The sequence below is a fragment of the Thermobia domestica genome, chromosome 13, assembly GCF_964235325.1.
Source record: "Thermobia domestica chromosome 13, izTheDome1.hap1.1, whole genome shotgun sequence".
Lineage (NCBI taxonomy): Eukaryota > Metazoa > Arthropoda > Insecta > Zygentoma > Lepismatidae > Thermobia > Thermobia domestica.
Window position 1 is genome coordinate 183,208,334 of NC_137466.1, and position 25,656 is coordinate 183,233,989.

The 25,656-nt window shown below is 31.7% G+C and overlaps 1 protein-coding gene and 1 long non-coding RNA gene across 11 annotated transcripts in view; one reads left to right on the top strand and one right to left on the bottom strand.

Moving 5' to 3' along the window:
- Hk (potassium voltage-gated channel subfamily A regulatory beta subunit hyperkinetic) overlaps nucleotides 1-24,800 on the top strand; it is a 708,165-nt gene extending 683,365 nt beyond the window's left edge. For 8 of the 9 annotated variants that reach the window (XM_081737032.1, XM_081737033.1, XM_081737039.1 and 5 more), the window contains 4 exons: nucleotides 4,223-4,317; nucleotides 6,838-6,894; nucleotides 16,684-16,893; nucleotides 21,786-24,800. In XM_081737032.1, the coding sequence (XP_081593158.1) occupies nucleotides 4,223-4,317; nucleotides 6,838-6,894; nucleotides 16,684-16,893; nucleotides 21,786-21,887 (464 nt within the window). In that variant the 3' untranslated portion in view covers nucleotides 21,888-24,800. The remainder of the gene's footprint in view (nucleotides 1-4,222; nucleotides 4,318-6,837; nucleotides 6,895-16,683; nucleotides 16,894-21,785) is intronic. The other variant, XM_081737034.1, reaches the window with a different exon arrangement.
- The window catches only part of LOC145668842 (uncharacterized), a 45,542-nt gene continuing 44,157 nt past the window's right edge, over nucleotides 24,272-25,656 (bottom strand). For both annotated transcript variants that reach the window (XR_014128108.1, XR_014128109.1), the window contains exon 2: nucleotides 24,272-25,379. This is a non-coding gene — a long non-coding RNA (uncharacterized LOC145668842). The remainder of the gene's footprint in view (nucleotides 25,380-25,656) is intronic.

Consider the following 25,656-nt stretch of genomic DNA (forward strand, 5'->3'; position numbering starts at 1 on the left):
AAATTAAAAATGAAATGAAATCTTTGAGTTTTACGTTCCACACGATTTTATGCCGGTTAGGCTAAAGGAGGCGGTCATGATGATAAATAAATGAAATGGTGGAATAAAGAAAATGGGAGTAAACGGGAGAACCCGGAGGAGACCCACATACTCGGTGTTTGTTCACTACAAAATTCACTTGGCGCAAGCTGGGATCGAACCAGGGACCCCATGTACCAGAGGTGAACGCTCTATCAATGAACCAGCACGATCCCCATGTAAGAAGAGGATGAAAAACAAAGAGGTAATAATTTAGGGTTTTCACTGAAATCTCCCCTACTTTTACCCCTGGTTATGCCAATTAAAGGTTAAGCTTTCAAGTGAAAGTTGTATCATTAAAAGTTGCAAATATGTAATCAATTAAAAATCGTTAAAAATGAAAGGATGGATCTCATTGGTTCTTATCTATGACCTTCTATCATTTTCTGAGATATATATAAGCTGTAGCCTTAGAAATTGTATTTTATAATGTGTCTGATAAAGGCAAAGATATTTTGCCGAAACTGTCACGATATTATTTATTAAATAATATATGCTTTAGTCAGAATTTGTCTGTTAATTTATACAAGAAGTTCCAATGCTAGGATGACTAGCATCCATTTAGTTCTTACAAAATACTATCAAACGAACTAATTGTTGTTTTGATAGATTTCCCATACTGGATCCATTTGAGTACCTAATATTACGATATCATAAACTACGCGCCCACATTTCTGACTTATGAAAAAAAGATGTAGATTCATGTAACTACACTTGAGATATTGTCTGCCTCTCTTTATGATTGTGTTTTCTTTTGATATTTTTCATTATATTTACGTTATGTTCAGAATGAAAGAAGAAAAATTCTTTATACTAATTTCCTTTTCTCGTCCTAGTCTCTTCTAATCTGATGAAGTATTCAGCGAAAGTGCTCAGATTTTTCTTTTTTAATGTTAAATGACAAAGATTTCAATTCTATCAGGTCTTGTTTCCATATTGTTAAACTAAACACAACAACAAAGTGAGCAAGGCTATGTAATAAAAATATATATAAAACGCAATCACGTAACAGTTTCAACACACTAGTTATGTCTTTATCACACTTCCACTCCTTCTCTTGATGAAGACACAGCTAGTGTATTGAAACTGGTGCATGGTTGTGTTTTTTTACATATTTTTATCACATAGCCTTGCTCAGTGTGTTGTGATTAGTTTGATAATAATCTTACTATTTTTTGGTAAGTAATTCATATATATATGTATGTAAATTTCTTACTGGAAAATAGTGTTTTATCACTACACACACTTAGAAGAATGTGAATTTTCTTTAGTTTAAGAGAGGGAAGAAACTAGAAAGAAAATAACAGTAACTGAGAAACTTCCAGCTGAACATCATAATACTAGTGTCCAAAGTCACGTGATAATGTATCCAGGCTCAACCCCCGTTCTACTTCAATTCCAGTAACTGGTTTCACTTTCAACTTGTAATACTATTTACATAAGTCTAGACACTAATATCTCGTTCAACTTTAACCATGTCAGTTACATTTTTCTTTCTCATTCCACTTTTTTCTACAGAATGAATGCACACAACTATATTTCTAATCACTGGAAAATCCTATCTGTTTCCATGTGCAATACAGATCATCACTCAATGTTCCATGTGGAATTCTCCGCAAGAAAATAATGAGACCTTACTTCCAGACTAAACTCAAATATTTGTATTTTTCAACGAGAAACTTCCTGTTTGATTGGAAAACATTTAGTACGCTGATTGACTTCGTATGTGGTAGAACATGATGACGCTTCAACACACTCAACTGGTGTACATTAAGCCTAGTGATTCATAAGTAATACATTCTATTTCCAAACATTTGGATTTGATGCCGAAGTCCCTACGATCTCCAAATGTGTCATGAGTTGATTTTTTACTGTAGGTATATGTGACAGAACATGTTTACACCATTGTAAAATAAGTGACATCGTATCCAGAAATCATGCTGTTTGATCACTCCAGCATTTCTAACACGGAATAATTTTCTAATAAGGTGTTCGCGTTTGCTTAGAAACAGTCTGATGAACATTTGAAGCCTGTTTGGTAATGTTACAAATCTCTGCGACAATGTAAATATAAGTTTTCATATTTGTAATGAAATAAACAAATGAGACGCCTAGTATCAAAATTCGCCACATCCATTTTGCTTAGTTTCGAGTAATCTCGCAAAACGTGCAGTGAAGTCCATATACACGCGTACAAAGTCCCATACATTAACTAGTTTTTTTTTTTTTTTTTTTAGTATGAAATATTAAGCTTTTAAACAAAATTCTGTTTCAATAGCATTCTTTTAGATCAAACATATAACAAGCGATATGTAACTCAATTTCGGTTAAAAAACGGCTTTTGATTCTAGGCGCCTCAAATATTCAAGTAATAACAAAAATTTTCTCAACACTCCATTCATTTGCACTAAACTAATATAAAACAGAGTGCTATTTACATTTTTAAATTAAACATATTTTAAAATCAGAACTCAATATCACACAATATGTCTTAAATGTTTAATTTTCGTAGTATATATTGAAACCATATTCTATTGAAACCATATTGTTCTATTTGAAATATATATATATATATATTGAAACCGTAATTTTGTCAATATTTAGGAGTTTAAAAAGATGCTTCTTGTCTGTAAGCAAGAGTTTAAATACTATTAAGACAAAGAAATCCCGAAGCAGACACGGAAAAGAGAAACTAGTACGAAAATGGTTAGACAATTGCAAAGAAAAGACTCTGTAAATTCGCCTCACGTTTCATCAGATAAGAAGGGGAATATGTAGAGAAAATAAATATTTTGAAAAACAGAGGAACCTGAGAGGCGATGCCATAATAGCAAGCAGAATCACGTATGTATTCAGAATGAAATTGGGAATGATATAGTGGAAAAAGAACATGTTGATCGCTCACAGGGTTGCAAAGGAAAAAGAATAATTAGCGAAGAGAAAAAAATTTTGACTCATTTGTGCAGAAGTATTAGGAACAGCAAACGAGCAAAAACACAAAGCATATTCAAACCAACGAGAACTACAGGACGCTGCAATTGTAGGAAATTTTTAGAGAGGAATTCGAAATGAATATTCGAACAGTTCGGATATTTTACAGAACTTTTTTGAAGATGGTCCTCGTCATTTGCAGCATACAATCAAAAACTATTATTCGATTAGCTATCCCAAAATTTTGAAATTATTCATGAATCATGGCGAGTCTTATAGAAGAATCGACTTACGGAGAAACTATTCGTTACAAATTCAACACTGTTCTTCTATCTATTCTAAGGAGTTTCAGGTATCTTCCACTGGTGTATCAAAAGGTCATAGGCATTGCAGGTGATAATATTTGAACAATGTAACTGGTATTTACCTCTGCTATTAAAACCACATACGAATTATAGCAGCGTTACCATTACTTTTAACAAATCCTTGCAATTATCTAATACTGTTATACAGATGTTATAAAAATATGCCACAATATTGTGGGAACATATTCCTCATTAAAATAAGAAAAAAAAAAGTTCATATGTACTTGTGCTCAAAAGTGGACAGTTTTGGAGTTATAGAGTGTCGAAAACGTGAAACAAGTAAACAAAGTTCATAGCTCCACTACTATGGGATCTATTGTAGTCGGGTCAAGACATCACTGAAGAACTGTATGTGAACTATCCAAATATCCATGTTTAAGAATGCTCCAGTAGTTGCATACCAATTTTTAGAAAGGTACGTGGAGAGTGATCAAGTACTCCCAAACAGCATCTCTAAAAATGATTGTGTAAGTACTGGACGTTCTGAAACATAAATATTTGGATAGTTCACATACTAGTTCTTCAGTGATGTCTTGACCTGAATATGATCGGTCTTATAGTAGTGGAACTCATTTAAGTTTTTTTTTTTTTTTTTTTTTTTTTTTTTTTTTTTTTTTTTTTTTTTAACGTTTTCAGCACCCATAACTACAAAACTATGCACTTCCGACCACAGATCCTTATGAACGTTTTTTCTTATTTTTATATGAGAAATCTATTCCCAAAATAGTGACAAATTTTTGTAACACCTTGTATAATCAATATACAGTGAGGTGACTTAAAATATAAATTAAAACTAAAAATCTCTACTAAAACTAATGTTTGTATTTTTCTTTTTTTTTTTTCTACAGGTGTAGGACTAATGGCATGGTCACCAGTTGCGATGGGGTTAATTTCCGGCAAGTTGGAAGACGGAGTTCCTTTGTTTACCCGTGCTTCCTTTAAGGTGAGGTGATAATTCATTTTTAACAGGAAACTCAACGTTGACAAAATATTGCTAAGCTAATCATTAAATAAAAAAAAAAATAAACTTTTACTTTCTTATTTGATATGAGTATGGTTCGTTCTATCCATATTTTAATATTTATTTTTTTATTAAATTCAGTTGTGGAACCGGTGTGTCTTCAGCATCGAAAAATATCACCACTTGGAGTAAGTTGTGCTAGTTTTGATTACGATTATTATTATTACTATTACTAGATACTTAATCTCTTTACTTCTTTTTCTTATTCTCTTCACAGTCGGTGGAAATAATTTTCATATTCTACAGATGGACCAATGATCATCCAAGTCAAATATTTCCATGAATGTTTAAAATTAACATTACTTATATTATGTGTATTTAACTTCAGATTTATATATATATACATATATGATTAAAAAAAACATTTTTTCCAGTATTTTGAAAATTTTGTAATATTTTATGTATTTTTAAAAGTCAATCTAAATAAATATATGAAATAAGTTCTTTAAATTAAAAATTCCGAAAAAATATTCGGCATTTATTTCCGAAGTTGGTCGTCCGCCTAGTTTTTGGCTAAAAGCGTAATAAAAGCTATAAAAATTTAAAAATTATCAATTCTTACTTTAATTTACTTTATCAAAGCTCAATACTCAATTCACATAGTGATGCCGAGCGAGCAATAGCGAGTGAAGGGGGGTTAGTAGCCAGATTGGTTGTTATACTTAACGTTACATTGAAAAGTATAACCTTCTCCAAGTTTCTTTGCAGCTATTTGCTTACCACATTTTTGAAAATCTATTTTTAGATTTATTAAGCTATGGTTTTCACTTACTTTTAAAAGATTTTCCTGATTATCACCTTATTGTTTCACAAACTGTAATACTGTTACCTCATATCCAGGATTGCGTGTCTGTATACCTGCAGCCATATTTACAGAACAAATACTCATTACATTCCCACAATCCTACCATGCAGTAAGTTTGCGCCAAGTAGTTCCCTCTGCTTGCCAAATAGTTCCATGTTTAGAACTACTTATATAAGAAAAATAAATAAAACTTTCGCTCTCTTTATATATTATCAAGCACTCAAACAAGCAGATTATTCATTTCTTCCCGACAAATTTTCAAAAAAATTTGCTAGAAACGGACGATCAATTTTGGAATTTAACCCAAATATTCAAAATTTTCTTATATAAAATAAAAATTATATAAAAGAAAAATACATTAATTTCGGTGTTAATAAACTATTACAGCTGGTACAGTAAAATTACAGTTTTGATTATTTATACAGATAAACTTATTATTAGCTAGCTGTTCCATGGCAAAAACTGTGACAAACAACTAAGTTTACTTCGTTCTGTTTCAAAACAATGCGTCCAGTAATGTATTTTATGGCTTAAAATATTTAAAAAATCAAATTCTTAACAAACGTAAATTCTAGAAATTAAATGTTAGTAAATAATTATTTATTGAAGCTTACTCTACGCATTAAAGCATTGCATGAATGCGCATAAAAGCTTAGTCTACGCATAAAACTACAAAGATTTAATATTTAATGTGCATTAAAGCATTAAATGCACATTAAGCATTAAATCTTTGTAGTTTTACTATTATAGTTTACACAACGAAGTTTCAGTTCTTATTCTATCATTAACTTAATCGAAATTAGTATTTACTTCAATCCATCGTACGCTGAATTTTTCCCGTTTAAAGCACATCACAATAATCTCTTCTAACTTTAATATAGTGCATATAATATTTTATTTTGTCGTGTAAAAGCACACATATTTTATAAATATACATACAGGGTGAACCCGAAAGATGTGCAGAAACTCCGCGAAGTGATTCGTGACATCAAAAGAAGACAAAAAGTCCTCTTCTTGCATATTGTCGAATTCTGCTTCGTGTACGAGCAACAGGGGTGCCAACTTTGAATCAAAATAATGCATTGTGACGATTGGAGTTTTAATTCCAAGTTGGCACCACTATCACTTCTACACTTGACGCGGAATTCGTCAACATGGAAGAGGATTTTTTGTCTTCTTTTGACGTCACGAATCACCTCCCGGAGTTTGTGCACATTTTTCAGGTTTACCCTATATAATTAACTATTATCATCTACAAAAGACACAGTAAACCTGAAACGATAAATTAAACTCATTAAAAGATAAAATAATTTTAACAACTAATATTTGATTTAAACAAAATTCATTTTAAATTTAAAATATAATTATATATATATTTTTTGAATACGTAAATGTATAAAATTGTTTTCCTTCGTTTTTATTATATATATTTATATATTTTTATAACCTAGATGAAGCTGAGTACTAAGGATTCTCGTCCTCAGTCCAGTTGAATAATGTGTAATTTTTTTTACATACTATTTTTGTTAAACATAATAATAATAATGATAATAAATAATCTACTGCAAATCTCCCTCGTTCATAACTTATCCCTCCACTTGATACCATGTGTTACATTGAAATGTCCTTTATTACAGGACAAATATTCTACATTTAGTTGGACTGAGGACGAAACGCAAGCAGCCAATAAGGAGGTAACTTTTTTCTCGTAGCAAGTACATTCCCCTTCTTCTTCTTCTTATCTTCTTCTCTATGCAATCAATTGAAACAATCAATTCATTGTCAGACTCCTTTGACATATTTTTTGCATGTTCATATCTCAGCAAACTTTTTTTTTTTTTGTATATGTTATTATTTCGTTGGAGCATGTGTCAATATATAAAAGAGAATTGCGGGCTGTTTCCCTCCCTTCTTCAAGGAAATGTAAAGATTTTGTCAACTAAAAAATAAGATTACTTTTATATTATCGAACTTTTGTCTTGAGCTTATTTCTAGTTAAGCATATACAGGATGTCCCAGGAGGAAGGGGCAGTGCTTCGGAAAATGATAGTATGGGTGATTCTAAGAAAAATGTTCATATAAAAATGGGTCCTAATCTCAACGGTTTGAGAGCTACAGGTTGTGAACCTTTTTTGATTTCATGTTGCGTATTGCTCACCCTGTTTTAATTCTACAGAGTGAGGCATAGCGGATTAAAAAGGTGATGGAATGGCCTTTCTAAAGGTATGCAATATGTGGCAGTGTTGTCTTTGGAAGATAGGTCATTGAAGGTTATTTGAGAATCAGTGTTACCATCCAATTTCTTTAAATAACCTTAACTTTCCCAAACTTTCCTCAATAGCTTCCCTGCCCCGAAACGAAATGCTATTGATTGCTTTCTGTGATAAAATAACAACTATTTCATTATTACTTGTAGTTTTGATTCTATCTCATTTCAAAATTTTGATGTTCTAGCTAATAAGTCATTTATATACTTACTTGTCGTACTTGGTTAAAAAAAGTATATTTGGATTAAAATTAGTAAGATAGTGAGTTGCAATTCGAGAACGATTTTTTCGAGTTGAATCTGTAGTAGATTGCACATAGCAAAGAGATAATATTTTATTAGTTAATCCAAATTAATTGGAAATAAATCGTTATAAAAATATCAACTTTGGTCGTTAGGACAGAAACATTTGAGCGCAATTCACTAGTGTAAACAAAGAGCAAATTGAACAGCCATAATATCTGATTTTAGTTGACAAAATCTTTTATTTTCGTATACACTTCTTATTTTAGAAAGTTGGTAGTATTTCATCATGTTCTAGTATGTTCCCAAGTAAAATGAAGAAAAATATTTCTTTAACCTACCACTGTTGATATCTTCTGATGTGACAATAAGATACACTGTTTGTAATTTTTTTGCTTCTTCTCTTTCCCATATGTACTGTGCTGAATCATCTTATGTCTTCAGCAAATATAAATATATATATATAATGAAAATGTTGATGTGCTTAATCTGAATATTAAGTTATATGTTATGGTATAACATTTTGTACTTTGTACTTTGTTACTGCTGTACCTATACTGTCTCTTCTGAACAGTGGAATTATTAGCTGTCACTATATGCTATATGTATGATATTCTGCACTTCTTATGCAAAAAAGTGTGGCCTTTACAGTTGCATTTTATACTGGCATTCAAAGTACGAGATGAGATAAAATTGTCATTGTTTTTTTTTTCTCTCTCTCTCTTTCTCTCTCTCTCTGTATGTGTGTTGAATTTTGTATCTGCAAGAAACAGTTAAAGTCAAAATGCCTTGTAATGTTCTATTTTGTTTTTAAATTAAATGCTAAATATATTTGTTTCCTTTAGAAAAAAAAATTACCGACAAAGTAAGAAATAGAGAAATTATTAACAATCCCAATTCAAACTGTGAAGTCGGCGAATCAACGAATTCAAATAAGAAATCAAAGAATGTTCACTTCTGCTGCAAACAGAATTACATATTTCCAAACGGTACATCTACATATGTATTCGTATTTTTTTTAACCCCTTTTCATACGACATAAAGGACCAGGCATTTGCTCACTAATGGAGTTAATTGACTCAAATGACAACATTGTACCTGCGAAGTATGGTTACGCTGTAACAAGTCTTGGTATTCTGATATAACTAATACGTGTAACGAAGGGTATACAGGTTTCATTTTTTTAAAATATATTAAAGTCATATAATATTTATTGCATTGATATTTATGAGTTCACTCATGAACGGGAAAATTTCTCGATCTCAAAAGGTGATCAGAAAATGGGGGTAGAAGTTTTATCAAAAGTATAAAATTGAAATTGGCACTACCTGTGGACACTACGTAAAAGTGATGAAAAACGACTGGAAGCCTTCGAAATGTGGGTGTGGAGAAGAATGGAAAGAATTAGTTGGGTCGAGCGGAAAACGAATGAGAGAGTGTTAGAAATGGTGGGTGAGAAAAGAACACTTTTAGACATTATTAGGAAGAGGAAGAGAAACTGGTTGGGACATTGCCTAAGAAGAGATTGTATCATGAGGGACGTCCTAGAGGGTATGTTGGCGGGAAAGAGAGGGAGGGGGCGAAGGAGACTACAATTAATGGATGATATAAAAACAGAAAGATCATACGCGAAGACGAAGAAGTTAGCGGAGGACCGTGGAGCATGGAAGCTTCTCAGCTGTGGCAAGTGACCTGCCAATAAAGGCAGAATACCAATGATGATGATGATTGTGAGCTCGTAATAGTCCAATAAGTGCTTCCGTAGCATAGTGGTTTATGCGTCGGATTTGTAATTCACAGATCCGTATTCGAATGCAGACCGTGACACTTTATTTTATTTTTAATTCTACGATCCAACTGGTTATCATCTTTAACTATTTTGTTTACTCGTTTGTAAACAGCTTGTTGTTGTTCATAATGCAATAAATTGAAAATAGGCATTATTAGGCACTTTATTTTTTTTTCAATGAGTCGCAGGTTCATTCTTATCAAGCAATCAGTGCTTTTTTGGATGAATAAACTACAAATTCAATCTAATGACTTATAATTTTTATGCATCATGAAAGTGTAGAGGGAAAATCAAGGACATTCCTAGACTTGAAACAACCTGATTTGCAGTATGTCCCAAATTTTAAAAACATATAATTGCAGTGTGGTATATTTGTTTTAAGATAATGGTTGTATACAAATGAAATCATTCACATGACGAATATTCGATCGTTAAGTTTCAATTCACCATTGTCACTATTAGTAATTCTTATACAATATTGCATTTTTTCGCATGACAATCTTCAATTGCCGATGGAAATTTGGTGAGTTCATGAATAGTAGAATGTATTCCTTACATATGGTAGATTTTAAATAAGCTTACCTGATCTATCGTAATTTAAGATATACGACTCTACATACGAATATATAAAGCCAAATATATATATATATAGAATTCCTTACTTCGCTTAGGGATTGTTAATAGTGGACTAAATTTCTTAATTTGGCGGTAACATACGTATATGTGATAGCTATGTTAATTTTTTGTAGGCTTTCAATTTATTTTCCTTATATATATATTCTCTCACGTACCTGAAATGAGATTCTATCACATTTGATGTTGTAGTTCCTTGTATATTGGATTTTAGCTTTTACGTTCCCTTAATTATTACCTTATACATTTCTATGAGAATTTAAATTGCAAATTCTTACATGTTATGCTTTTTTACTGTTTCCTTTTTTTTATTTTGTAAAGGAAAAGAAAAAAACAGGAACTGTTTCTTATTTCAGTGTCTCATCTCACGAGCATTAGCTTTGAAAATGCATTTTGGAATTTTTTGCAATATGAGATATGAACGCGTAATATGCATACATATCTTTATATGGTGTAAGAAAAATATACAAAGCTTTTAAGTTGTGTGTTCAGTGTGTTTGCGCACTAGTACTACACATCTTTTCATGCACTTGTTATTCTTTTATGCAAAGCAGATTTATTCTGAACTTTTTTAAAAAAAGAAATTCATGCTGGGCTTCGTGTTTTCATTGCATGTGCTTCAATCAGTGTACAATGGAATTTTGATTTAGTGTGAATATATATATATATATAAAATATATTTTCTATTTTGCGAGGGCTATCCAGAAAGTGCCAGACGTTTTGATCTATCGCGGCGGTGGGCGAGGCTAGAGTCGCCAACTTGGTATGTGAATGTTCTCATACTCAGTACGCATCTAGCTGTCGTCGCGTGAGAACTGCTACGCTCTTATTGTGCTCTCTGTGACGTGTTACAATGCGCGCTGCAATAGAAAATCTCGCTTCTTGTCAGGTGCATTCTGTGATTAGGTTTCTGCTGACCCCCCCCCCCAAAAAAAAAAGAAAACAAGTCAATTGAAATCATCCCAACTGTGTGTAATAATGAGTGAAGACCAAGTGAGGTAATGGTGCGTTGATTTTAAAAATGGCTGTTCCATTGTTCACAATGAGGACAGCAATGGTAGGCCTAATCTTGTGTCTGATAAACTGTTGAGACAAATCGACGACAACATTTCGTTCAAATCATCGTTTAACGACTACCACCTCTTCCCAACGATGAAGATATAGCTCGCTACACAACACTTTGATACTGACGCCGAACTGCATGCCAGTGTAAGCCAATGGTTGAAATCGCAGGTGACAGATTTCTACCGCGACGGTATTGAAAACCTTGTCTCACGGTATAATAAGTACTTTAATTTCCATATCAATTATTTGGAAAAATAGATTAAGAGTGTACCTTTTCAAATGTATATAGCCTAATACAACTTGATTTGTTCATTCTGCTACTTTTTCTTATTTCAAACGTCTGCTAGTTTCTAAACAGCCCTCATTTTTTACGAATTAAGATATTGAAGAATAGTATATATATTGAAGAGTAGTAGCATAAGAATTCCATATTTTAAATTATGTTTTTTTTTTTAATTATAGTTATATTATTTTGGTATTATTTGTATATGCTATATCAAAATACAATGGTTATGTAAGTATTCAACATTATTAGAGGAAAAGAATGTTAAATTTATTAAAATACTTTCCGAAAAGTTTGTAGCAATGAGAGAAAAAGAATAATAAAGGTACAAATCTACACGTAAAACAAATATTAGAAGGAATATTAGAAGGAAATGACACAGACGCCCTTAATCGATTCTACCGTTTATTGAATGAATCGGATTCTTCTTCTGCCGATTTGCATTTTTTATTTTTGTAGAATTCTAATGCACATTCACCAATAATAATATTTGAATTGTTTCTTTTTTATATATATATCTATCGTCTCACTTTATACAGAGAGTTTCAAAACAACACCTACAACGTTTGGAAGGTTGGCACCAAGATAAGACAAAAAGTATAGACCAACCTGGGTTCACAAATGTCCCTTTTGGAGTTACAGGCTGCCGAAAACATGAAAAAATGATCTTTAAAGGTCCATAGCTCCAAAACTGCGGGACCTATCGTAGTCAGGTCAAGACTTTACTTAGGAACTAGCATGTGTCCTATCCAAATATCTAAGTTTCAGAATCCTGCAGTACTTCTTCAACAATTTTTATAGAGATTGGTGAGTACTTCAAATTATATGCCCGTAGCCAAATTCTCTCTATAAAAAAATGTTGTGTGAGTATCTTAGGGTTCTGAAACATGTATTTTTGGATAGCGCACGTGTTAGTTCCTAAGTGAAGTCTTGACCTGACTACGGTAGGTCCCATAGTTCTGGAGTTATGGACCTTTAAAGTTCACTTTTTCGTGTTTCGGCAACCTATAACTCCGAAAGGAAGAATTTGTGCACCAGGTAGTCTATACGTTTTGTCTTATCTTGGTGTCATGAATCACCTCCCAAACGGTGTCGGTGTTGTTTTGAAACACCCTGTATATTCTTCATTGTCTATACATTTATTAATAGTCTCTTCGATTTTAGTTATCTTCATGAAATAAACTTTTGGATAGTGTTTGCGAATCCTCTTTCTTTAAAAGTTTAATCTATTTATGTTCATACGATTTAAATCCGCGATATTTTGTCTCTGGATTTTAACTGCAGGGTATTGGTTACTTTAGAATCGTTATCGAAATTCTAACAAAATTACACACATTATTTCGTGCAACAGCGATCGTCACTTAAATAGTTTAAATGTTATCCAATTTATTACAATCATTTCTTTAAGGATTTGTAGACGACGACAGATAAAATATTATTTAACATTATACTTTTATATAATATATTCTACATTACTAAGACTACCGTTTTTAATCATTTCTAATAAATTCAATATACAATATTTTGGGCTTTAATGTAATGTTTCTTTAACTACTTTAATTCCAATAATAGTTTCACTGGTTTCCTGCTGGTTAGCAGGGAGGTACGTAATATAGATCCATTAATAGTCTGTAGTATATATTTTTCTGATAATGCTGACGGAAAGCCAATAGAACAATCTTCGTGATGAAGGTAATCTAATAAACACACGTTAAAATCCAAACAAATACATTAATTTACTGTAACTGGTTGTTTCTGAACTTTCAAAAATCTACCATTATTTTCAATAATATTTCTATATACTTCTGTAAATAAACCTGTACTATCGTGTACTATAATTAATCATATACCTTTGTTAACATTTTATAGTCTTTCTATTATTTCTCAGGAAAATGTTCATCTGCTTTCTCTTTCAAGTTCATACAAACTCATTTTTCTTCTTCAGATTAACCTATTTTCTCATGATTAACATTTTTCACAATCTTAGAAGGAAATTTATGTATTATTGAATGTTAATGTTTCTTACTTTCGGGTCGTAGCACTCAGTTCTCACTTTTTACCTGAAGAAGAGTTAGTAGTTAATCTGTTATACTGATCCAAAAATTTAGGGTATCCATATAATTTTATAAGTTGTATCAGATGAAGAAACAAAAGGAATGAAGAATTGCAATATATCTGATAACAATTGACAACGAAATAAGGAAAGGCAAGACTATAACTTGGTCAGCTGTCAAAAGTAATCCACAGATAAAACTATTATATTTCGTTCATTTTAATTCATATTTCTTACTTAGTATTTGAAAATTTGCATGTTCCTGTTCGTATCAGAAGTTCTGGTTGTTTCGCACCTTACTATCATTAAAAATACCGTATAACAATAGGTAACAAAATACGATAGTCATACAAGGAACGTTGTTCTGATTCAAAACAAGAAATATCGTATGTACCAGGAAAATAGTCTGAACATGTCAGATTTTTTCTTTTCTTTCTTTCTTCGAGGCTGCAAAATCTACGAAGACAGACTGAAAAAAAACACATCAAACTCAAACCCTTCCATTAAGCACAAAGAACAAACCTAAATACAACATAACCCTACATATTCATACGTAATAATCGAGTAATGTAGTTAACAGCTTAATCATACCGTATGATTCAAATGGTAAGTAAAGCATTTAGAGCCTGGCATACTAAAAATAATACAAAATTTCCCATTTCTCTTTTGCTTGTTTTTCATAAGTGAAAGGAGATAATGAAATGCAACTTGCCACAATCATAGATAATGTTATTCTACACCAGAAAATATGAATCTGAAGAATTTTCAGTGTTGCATCTGTAGAAATTACAGTGTTGCCCGAATAACATTTCTTACAAAATTTAAGTTAAGAAGCGAGTAGAAGAACGAACTCAACTGCATTTGGTTACGTATAATATTGTCTTGATATCCTGTGAACTACTTTTTAAATAACATTATTATTTAATTTTAATAACTGTATGTGAAAACTATTTTGTTTATTACAAACTAAATATAACTACTATTTAAAAAAGTAGCTTACAGGATACCAAAACAACACGATGCGTAACAAAATGCAGTTGAGTTCGTTCTTTTAGTCGCTGCCTTAACTTAGATTTTGGAGAAAATGTTATTCTGGAATCACTGTAATTTCTATGAATGGCAACTCTGAATATTCTTGAGATTCATATTTTCTGTTGTAGAATAACATTATCTATGGTTGTGGTAACTTGTATTTCCTTATCTCCTTTCACTTATGAAAAACAAGCAAAAGAAAAATGGTAAACTTTGTATTATTTTTAGTGTCAGGCTTTTAAATGACAACTGTTGTTACTTTAGTGGAGTATGGTACTCTATCAACATGTTTAACTATAGGTTTCTCTTTTCTTGATTTCATTGCTACTGTGAATTTCCTGATAAGGAGCTGAATTTATGGGAAATGACTTTAAATTATTAAACGTTTCGTATAGCTTCTGTAGGCTCAATATTACGGAACTCTCGTTAATAGAAAGTAAAATGTTCAAGATCCATTTTTACGCAAATTCTATAACAAGAGAATATTTGCTCACCGTAATATTGGGTAATTTTTATCTTCATACACGATATTTCAGCCGACCAGGATTCAACTTTCATCTGATCAATTTGTTTCAGAGTAAAATTGAACAGCAAATTGTTACGTCTTTCTATACATCTTCTGTAAGTGAAAAAAATCCTCATACCATCTTTGAATTTGTTGTACAGTTGAACAATTAAAATATTAAACGTAAAGTATGTAACTCACTATAAATATCAACAACCAATTGCCACCATCTTACTTCGCTCTAATTATGGTTTGTCCATCTGCCATACTTATATATATATATATATCCAGGGTGTTTCAAAACAACGCCGACAACCTTTGGGAGGTGATTCCTGGCACCAAGATGAGACAAAAAGTATAGACTAACCTGAGTGCACAAATGCTTCCTTTTGGTGTTATTGACTGCCGAAAACATAAAAAACTCAACTTTAAAGATCTATAACTCCAAAACTATGAGACCTACCGTAGTCGAGTCAAGACTTTATTTAGGAACTAGTATATGCTCTATCCAAATATCCGTGTTTCAGAATCCTGCGGTACTTCCGCAACAATTTTTATAGAGGCAGTTTGGCTACGCGCACATAATTTGAAGTACTCAAAACCTACCACTATAAAAATTGTTGCGGAAGTACTGCAGGATCGTGAAACTTGGATATTTAGATAGGGCACATACTATTTTCTAAGTGGAGTTTTGACTCGATTATGGTGAGAAGCATAGTTTTGGGACTATGGCCCTTTAAAGTTGATTTTTTCATGTTTTCGGCAGCCTATAACTCCGAAAGGAAGCATTTGTGCACCGAGATTGGTCTATACTTTTTGTCTTATCTTGGTGTCAGAAATCACCTCCCAAACGTTGTCGGTGTTGTTTTGAAACACCTTGTATATATATCTAAAAGAATAATAAAACTAATTTAGTAAATAAACTAATTTCTCTGGAGAATCAGATCGCTATCAAGAACTTCGATTATAAAAACTCCATAATGAAAAATATAATTCTGTGTAAGTCAATTATTTTCAAATATCTTTTAATCAAAGAAACTGCTGTATTTTCTTTGTATCGAAACAACCAGATTCAGGTTACTTTGATGGATAAGCAAATGACAATATTTGAAGACTGAAACTGTGGTTTCTAAAGTGCCTTATCTATACCGAACTAAAAAGAAACAAAATTTTCTATAGATTTCAATATAAGGATTCTCAACAGATACAGTGTTAAAGCGTTTACTTTTTGGTCAACGTGATCACGAATTCAAACATTGTTTCAATAAAAAATCATAGTACATGTTTGAATTCTATGTTTAGATAATAGATTACTTATATCCGTTTGAAACTTCGGTGTTACTTTAAGAATGTAAAGTCCATAATAGTTTCAATATAACAATATATATATACTATTTCGACTACAGTATTTATTAGACACTGTTTTATTATTGTTAGTTTTTTAGGTAGTTGTACTAGTTCGTTCTGTTTCATATGTATAGTTTTAAATATGTATTTGTTTCGATGAACGAATTTAGCAAACAGCAATGCAGTAATTATTTTTCAGTTAACCTTCTTTCTGTTCTTGTACTTGAAGAGAAGTGATATGAATCTTTGATTATATGAATGTTTCAGGGTTATAAGTGGTTGAAAGAAAGGCTTCAGCCAGAAGAGACGCGGAGACAACAGGAGAAGCTTCGAGAGATCTCCGGCGTCGCTGAGAAACTTGGCTGCACGGTTACGCAGCTCGCTATTGCCTGGTGCCTCAAAAACGAGAGTGTCCAGTGCCTGCTGCTAGGAGCAGCGTCCGTAGAACAGCTTTATGAGAACATCCAGAGTCTCCAGGTAAGATAATCACGAAATTTAAACAATCTTACATTCAAATAAATCATATTTTCAGGTTTTACAGTGTGTGAATAATCTAGTGAAAATCACTTGACGATCTTTTTGCTGTTCTGTCTTTTAGTTTCATCAAAAGTATTTTACAAGGTTCTAGGTCATAGAGCCACATGACACAGAAGCTACATCATAAAATTGGTGATAATAGCCACTAATACCTACTTGTATGCCGCTAGTCATAAACGCTAACGATTACTGCTGTTCGGGCTCAAACAGCAAATTTCCAGGAGCGGCAAATTTCCGTAAACACGAAAACGTATGAGTCCTATGGATATACTAGCAATAGAAATTGTCCTGACTCTGAAGCTGGATTTCGAAAATGTGATTATTATATATGGTAGTATCAAAGCAAGAGGAAGATCACTTTCCTAGTGGAATTTTAGGTATTGTTGAATTTGTAAAGACACATATAATATTTTGTCAGTTTTTGCGTTGCTTTTGTTACACATAAGAAACACAAACAAGTAAGGAGCATGAGCGCAAAATCTTCTTGGGTCCTGGAGCGTAAAATACCTAAATACGAAATACCTTCTACAGGGTATGGAAGCTAACGATAATGTATAAGAAAATTCAGTCATACAAGCTGATTCTATGTTCGGTTACAGCTGACATACGCCATAGCGTTCATATTACGCAGAAAGCTCAAAGTTGGTTGTCCAAATTACTGGTCACAGCAGCTACTAGTGCTGACGCCAACGGATACTGGAGCCACATATATGAATTAGTGGACGCTATAAATAATCGTGTATGTAGATTATATGTCTGATTTCCTTATGATGTGGCCGCAGTGACCATTGGCGTCTATGATCAATGGCCTCCTGACTGATTTAATGATTTAGAATTACATTATCGTTAACTTCCATGCACTATAGAAGCAATTTAAACTGAGTTGTCATTTTCTTAACTATGCATTTTTTTACGGTAGAAATCAACACTTTGATGGGTTAAAAATGAAATATTGTTCTAGGTTTTCTTTGTTTCACATGTATGTTGCTTTCTCTTTATCTGTATGCAAATTTGCAGATAATGAGCCCATATGTTATACATCTGTGCCAATACATTAAGTTTATTTATTCTGTAATCCAAACCTCGCATATTATACATAAAACAAAGTTTGTAATCTTCAATTTCGTTGAAACTTAAGTAGAAGACTTTTTCTCCTTCGTTAAAATATAAATAAATCTTGAGTAATATTTTTTCTATATGAATATAAAATATACGTATTTTCCTACAAAAAAAAAAGTTTGTACGAAATTTCTTTTTTTATTGTATCATTATTATCATGGGCCATTTTTCTTATTAATTCGTAAAAGTATATTTTAATGGATCAAAAGATATATTTCAATCAAATTTTTTTTGTAGGCTTTATATCTGGAGACCTAAATATAGTGTAGCCAAAATCCAAACTATTTTATATTTTAGAATTCTTGATATTTTTGTTCTATCTTTTTCCATTATTTTATACATAATTATATATATTTTTCTCTTAATTTATAATCTCTCTCCCCTCTCCTGTACACTTTGCCGATCAAATTGTTCAATTGGTTTCATATTTCTTCATTTAGCTCTTTCTGTTCTTAATCTGACAACATGATCTCTTAACATAAATACGGTGTCCAACTGAAAACATCACATCTATACTTTTGTTCTTTGATTCTTCTTTATTTTTCCTCGTTTCCATTTCTTTCTGATAAAGTATTTAGCGAAATCGCTGATTGTTTTCATTCTTTTCTGTTATGTGATAGTGCTTTCACAATTCTATGGTAAATTAAAGAATGTCTTGTATAATGCAGTTTTGCTCTAATGCTCTGTTCATAATTACATGGAGTGACCCAAAAGTAGATATACACCCCTGCATTGATCAAGTATAACATTCTAGTATGTGGGTTTATTTGCTTCGGCTCTCCCGAGCTTAAGATATAAGTAAAAACACATTAAGAACAAATAATAAGGAAATTAAGTTTACCCGATGGACAACAATAGAAATGATCTAAAATACAATTAGCTCATCAGTACGGTACTGTATACCTACTTTTGGGCCACCCTGTATTTTAGAAATTGACAATGGGGAAACCGACTCAAATTTCTGAGAAATAACCAAATCAAAACAGTAAGGCTTGCTATACACTATAAGTCCTAGGAAATATTGATACCAGGCCCTATATTGTTAAACTGCAAACCTCTAAAAAAAAGCATAAAAATCAGAAGATAAATTAGCAAAACATATTTCACGAGTCCCTGCACTACTCTTCATTTTGCCAAGTATTTTTACTCTTTCACTCATATAAGGCTGGCGGGGAGAAAACAAATTTGTTTTCACGTTCTCTCACCTGATGTCGCTTAAATCGAAATCTTACTAATTTTCTTTCCGAAATAGAGCGTGCTCTAAACAAGAAAAATCTCATAGGATCGTTCAGAACATAAGAAATGACATGTGATCTGATGCCATACACATTGAGATTTTGACTAGGAAAAATCCTAAGATATTTCCTAGAATCTGTCTTATAGTGTAGGACAGGCCTAAGTAGCATGTATGGATGTACAGATGGCAATACTGAATAAGTCGAATCGATTACTGGCTTGTGATATGATAGATTAACTACTATTGTAGAATTTGCTCAGATACAGAACACGCATATGATGTGTGGAGGATCTTTCCTTAGATCCCGGACCATGTGGGTTTGTGGTGGACAACATCGTGTCCGGTGGATTTTCTCGGAGTTTTCTCCCCATTTTCATTCATTCCATTAATTCTTTTCATGATTATTCCATTTCATCAATTATCTGTTTTCTTCAGCATACAGAGCATAATCAGGGGTAAAACTGATAGATTTCATTTTTCATTTACAATTGAAGAAATACAATTTTTTTACTTCTCTTTTTTACAAATTTTATATGTTTAATGTTTTTTAAATACTTAGTTTATAAAAAGAAATATTTATTTCCCATTTTTAAGCTTGTTTATTATTGTAATTTTCATGAATCTACAAAGTTCGTTACTGAATTTTCTATGTCCCTCTTTCTCTCTCTCTCTCTCTTTCTGTGTATGTGTGTGTGTGTGTGTGTGTGTGTGTGTGTCTGTTATTTGCGAATGTTTCAATATTGAGCCCTCCATTCGATAGAACATCAAAAACTATCTGAAAGAAGTTACGGGATTTTTCGCGTCACTCTTCCGTTCCGAGATATTGGCCAAAAAAGTTCCGATTTTGGGAGATTTAAGGAGCCATATTTCGGGAACCGAAAGTCATAGAAAGATGATATTGGTGTTGGTCAATATCTGAGAGCATGGTGGACATTTCAGTATAAAATAGTAACCGGTGGCCACTGATTTGGTTAGTGGCGACCGATTAGTATTGGTATCAAAATGTTTACCATTCTCTTAGATATTGATCAACACCAATATCATCTTTCTATGACTTACTGTTCTCGAGATATTGGCCAAAAAATGTTCCGATTTCAGAAGATTTAAGGAGCCATATCTCGGGAACCATAAGTTATAGAGAGATCATATTGTCGTTGATCAATACCTAAAAGGATAGTGAACATTTTGGTATCAAATAGGAACCGGTGGCTATTGGCCAACTGGCGACCGTTCCCTATATATTAGCCAAAAAAAATTCGGATTTCGGGAAATTTAAGGAGCCATATCTCGGGGCCCGGAAGTCATGGAGAGATTATATTTTACGAATTTTTCAATTTCGAGCATGTTTCTTTGTAAAACAACATATCGTAGAACGTTTTAACAGAACTTTTAAACAAAACATGTGGAAAAAATTTAGTACTCAAGGAAATTATAAATGGATAGATACATTACAAGAATTGTTTAATAAGTATAATAACAAAGTACATAGAACAATTGGTATGAAGCCTATAAAAGTTAATAAGAAAAATTATTTTTTTAAAAAAAGTTCGTTCGAGCAATGCTTTTGGAGCATTCTCAACTGGTTAATGAATGAATTATATCAAAATACATTGTAAATACACCTTGATAAACGAGGTTTTTCATAGCACAAACCGTTTCTTAAAACCAATTAGCTGCTTTTTGCAACGTATTCTTGTAATTAAGCTTATTAAATTCTGACTTTCTTTTCCCTCATTATGCCAAAAATAAATAAATAATAAATATAAAACCAGTTGAGAATGGTCCAACAGCATTGCAAACTTAAAAGAGAATAATTTTTAACTTCTACAGGCTTTATACCAATTGTTCTATGTACTTTATTATTATACTCATTATACAATTCTTGTAATATATCTGTCCATTTATAATTTCCTTGAGTACTAAATTTTTTCCACATATTTTGTTTAAGAGTTCTGTTAACACGTTCTGCAATGTGTTCTTTTACGAAGACACATGCTCAAAATGAAGAACTCAAAATTGAAAAAATTCGCAAAATATCATCTGTCTATAACTTACGGTTCCCGAGATATGGCTCCTTAAATCTCCCGAAATCCGAACATTTTTAGCCAATATCTGAGGAACTGTCACCAGTTGGCCGATTGGCCACTGGTTCCTATTTGATACCAAAATGTTCACTACCTTCACAGGTATTGATCAACACTAATATGATCTCTCTATGACTTTCAGTTTCCGAAATATGGCTCCTTAATCTTCTGAAATCGGAACGTTTTTGGCCAATATCTCGGGAATGGTAAGAGTAACGCGAAAAATTCAATCACTTTCTCAGATAGTTTTTGATGTTGGATTGAATGGAGGGCTCAAAATTGAAAAATTCTCAAATAACAGACACACACACACACACAAAGACATAGAGAATTCAGTAACAAACACAGCACAGGTTAAATCCTACATTTATAATTTGTTCTGTCCATTGCAGCTCGTGCCTAAGTTGAACACGAATACGATGAACGAATTAGAGAGGATTTTGGACAACAAGCCCATCCGGCCCCCAATGGTCTCGACCCTGGCGATGAGATGACAATCAATGTGTCCCGCTGGGACACTAGGCGAGCCTGTAGCCAAAGAAGAGGAGGAGGTCGAAGAGGAACAGCGAGAGCAGAAAGTTCCCTTCTGTACTATTCAGTGACGTTTGTCATTAGAGTCCAACAATGAACCCCCCTTATAATAAGTAAATAATAATAATTATTATTATAAAAGCTGTCTTTTATGAAGCAACGGAGAGTTTAAGTCATGCCAAGGTGCTAAAGAAATTGAAAATAAGGAGTGAATGTTGAAGAGGTTACGTACACTTCCGATTTTAATAATAACAAACAGTATGATGAAAAACAAAACGTGGCCACATGAACCTATACCTAATAGCCGTTTCTTGAGAAAACAAAAGTTACTATAAACCATTCTGAACGCAAAGTGACAGATTATTTTAAGAATATGTGCTAAGAGAGAGAAAATTTTAGGCGACCTAGTATTCTAGTATTGGGTAATAAAGATATGTGTTACTTAAGGAAATGTAAAGGAATGAGAAATAATCAATAGGTGGCAGCACTTTTCATTAATTGTAATGTATTTTTAAGGAGCTTCAATGTAAATAAAATAAAATGAAACCTGAAAGAATATTCAAGATTTCAACGTTCTAGAAGAGATGGAAGTTGAAACTTGAATATCTTTTCGACTGAATTCTTGAATATGGTTGCTCCGTGAAAGTCACATTTCAACGATAGGTAAAACGAGCTGCTATTGTTGGCTATAAACATTCCTTTAGACTTTCCTTAAGGAAAAAGTTGTTATCAATAAGAAAAGAGAGAAAAGAGCACTTAGGTTGTGAGCTACAGCGTCTTTCATGCGTTGACTGTATTGTTGCCTCAACAAAAATAGAAAAAAAAAATACATGTATATGTAAAGAGTAAATAATATATATGTATAGAGAATGGGGAAACCTTAAAAAGAGGAATTTTGAAGAAAAAAAGTAACTGGCGATTTTTTTAATCGCACCTTGAAAGGTCCAGAGCAATCAATTCTTTAATGTGAAAAAAAAAACCTGAATGATATATAAAGATAAATAAATAAAAGTATATGTATATATGAACATTTATAAACAAAAGATATCGAATATTATTCAATATAGTACCGCTTGCATCAGTGGAACTTCAGAAATAACAGAATTATATGTAGTCCAGTTGAAACTACTGTGTAATATACCACATTCATTTGGAACCCAAAATGACATAACTTTCTAATTTTCTACTTTTAATGTATGTTAAATGTATGATTTCGCCAATTTCTATAGTTTTATATTCAAATTTTGAAAAAAAAAAAATCATTATTCTTAAAATATTTGGTTTCATCAACCTTGTTCAAAACGAAACATTCATTCTCAGAAGTGCCAGGTTTTTTTTTTTCTATTCTCGTGAATTATATTGTCTTACTAGTTTCATATGGATTTTTTAGTGTATAAATTACAGACACTTTTCTTTGCCGAATTTGAAACCAAATATAACTTAAAATTTCAGAATCATTGTGATTCAATGGTACACTAACCACAATAAAAAAAAAAACTTAGGTCAATATATGCTCGTGAGGAGTTCAATTTTTTATCTGTGTGTGTGTGTGTGTATGTACATATATATATGTGTGTGTGTGGATGATGATTTGAGCGTGTGACTTATGTATATATATGTATATACATAAAACACATGTATACATATATATATATTTATATATGTATAAATGTTATTATATGTACATACATTGACATAAGTACAATGTATCACTTTAACTAGATAATAGTAGAGGCAATAGAATATCAAAACCAAAAAAATATACATCTTCTAAATAAATATATGAACTTTGCCCATACAAAGCTGAAAAAAGACGAAAATCAATTCTTTACAATATAAAATAAAAATAGTAAGTATTCTTATCTAGTAGGCATGCGTAAAGTACAATAACTTGAATAAAATGTCAACTTCTTTGAAAGAAAAAAAGAATTAAGCAGTAACTTTTGTTATTAAGAGACGTAAAATATGTATATTGCACATGTAAAATATTGACAAGTGGCTTATTGTTTTACTACTAATCTAGTGAGATGCCTCAGTTTATTCATAGAGAAAGAATGTAATATATGCTATATAGTAGGTTCAAAATAAAACATATATTACTAATAATAATCATAGGCATTTTTTTTCAATATCCTACAATTGTGTATATTTCTGAATGACTGAGGTCAAATAGAAAGTGTGTATAACTCTTTCTAAGATAGTATCTTCATTTGTTTTTCATATCTTACTACTGTTAATAGGATGATACATTTGGTTTCGATTTAGATGTGCGGCGAGTAAATATCCTTGTTGGTTTAAATTTAAAAAAAAAATATCTTGTATCTTTGCATTAAATGTGGCTTGAATATTACTTTATTTGATTTTTGTATTCGGTACCAATTTTGAATGTCTTAAACACTCAATACACAGAATTTCAGTCACAGCATACGAAACACGAAACAGCTATGTACATACATAAATATCAGTTGTACATTATTTAAGTGTTGTCGAGCTACTGTGCGTGTCCATTTTTGCTTTTTGGCAAAATTTTATATGAAATGTTTTTCATAGTCATCTGTGTAAAGCATTTCCATTTTACTGGAAGTATTTTTTACACTTTGATGTATTTCAGCCATCATCTCTACTACTCCTAGTAAATACATTTGAGGAGACATACAAATAAAATGACAAGTACTTTTCAGTAAAGTCAGTAGGTTATGAATATAATTTTTTTTAGTAGTATGTCAAAGAAATAATAAATATACATCAATACGTGTAATTGCCTTTTTCTCCCGATGCTAGAAAGCTCGTATGTATGCCAAAAATAAATAAATATATATATACATATATATATATATATGGAATACATACAGCAACAACATTTTTAATACATTTGCTGGAATATGTTTTTAGTTCAAGTGCCGGTCCATAAATGTATATACATATATACATAACAATAATATCAAATTTTAAAATTTAATTTGTATATATTATTATTATTAATAATAATAAATGTACATAGTGAAATAATAAAATTCCTGCTGTTATAAATTATGTACTGTATAACTTAAAAAAAGGTTTATTCTTTTTTTAAGAAAAGATCTTGTTGTATGTTTCTTATTTTACTCTACATATGTATTTGACAAACTTTTTGTGAGTTTTAAGTGTTGATACTTCTGTCAATCAGATACTATACAAATACATACACACATACATTCATACATACATACATACATTTGTTTAGGTACACACGCATACACACACACATACATAAATACATACATACATACATACACACACATATTTGGCATATACAATTATGAATATGTGTTTACTCTTTCGAAATGATGTTCGAAGACAAAAGTTTTCACCAAATATTATTAGTCTATAAGTTTTGCCTTCGTTTGGTAGTGTATTAATATATTCTTCTCAGAAAGGCCCTTCCATTATGTTGCTCAACATTTGTCCTTGCCATCCTGCAAAGGAAAACAAAAAAGAGTTTTATTAAAAAAAATACGTCGTAAGAATGTTTAAATATTTTCCAAGGTGCTCTGTTAGATTTATCTTGTGCATGAACTGGCATGTTAATATAGAAGTAAATGAGATGTAGTGAGTTATGGTTTATACACACATGATGATTAATATATAAATATAAATACCATTTATTAGCTTGTGCCAGTTTGTCCTAATAATATAAAGAAAAAATGCAAAGACTTTATAGTTTATAAATCCTAAGGATTTATTAGAATTTGC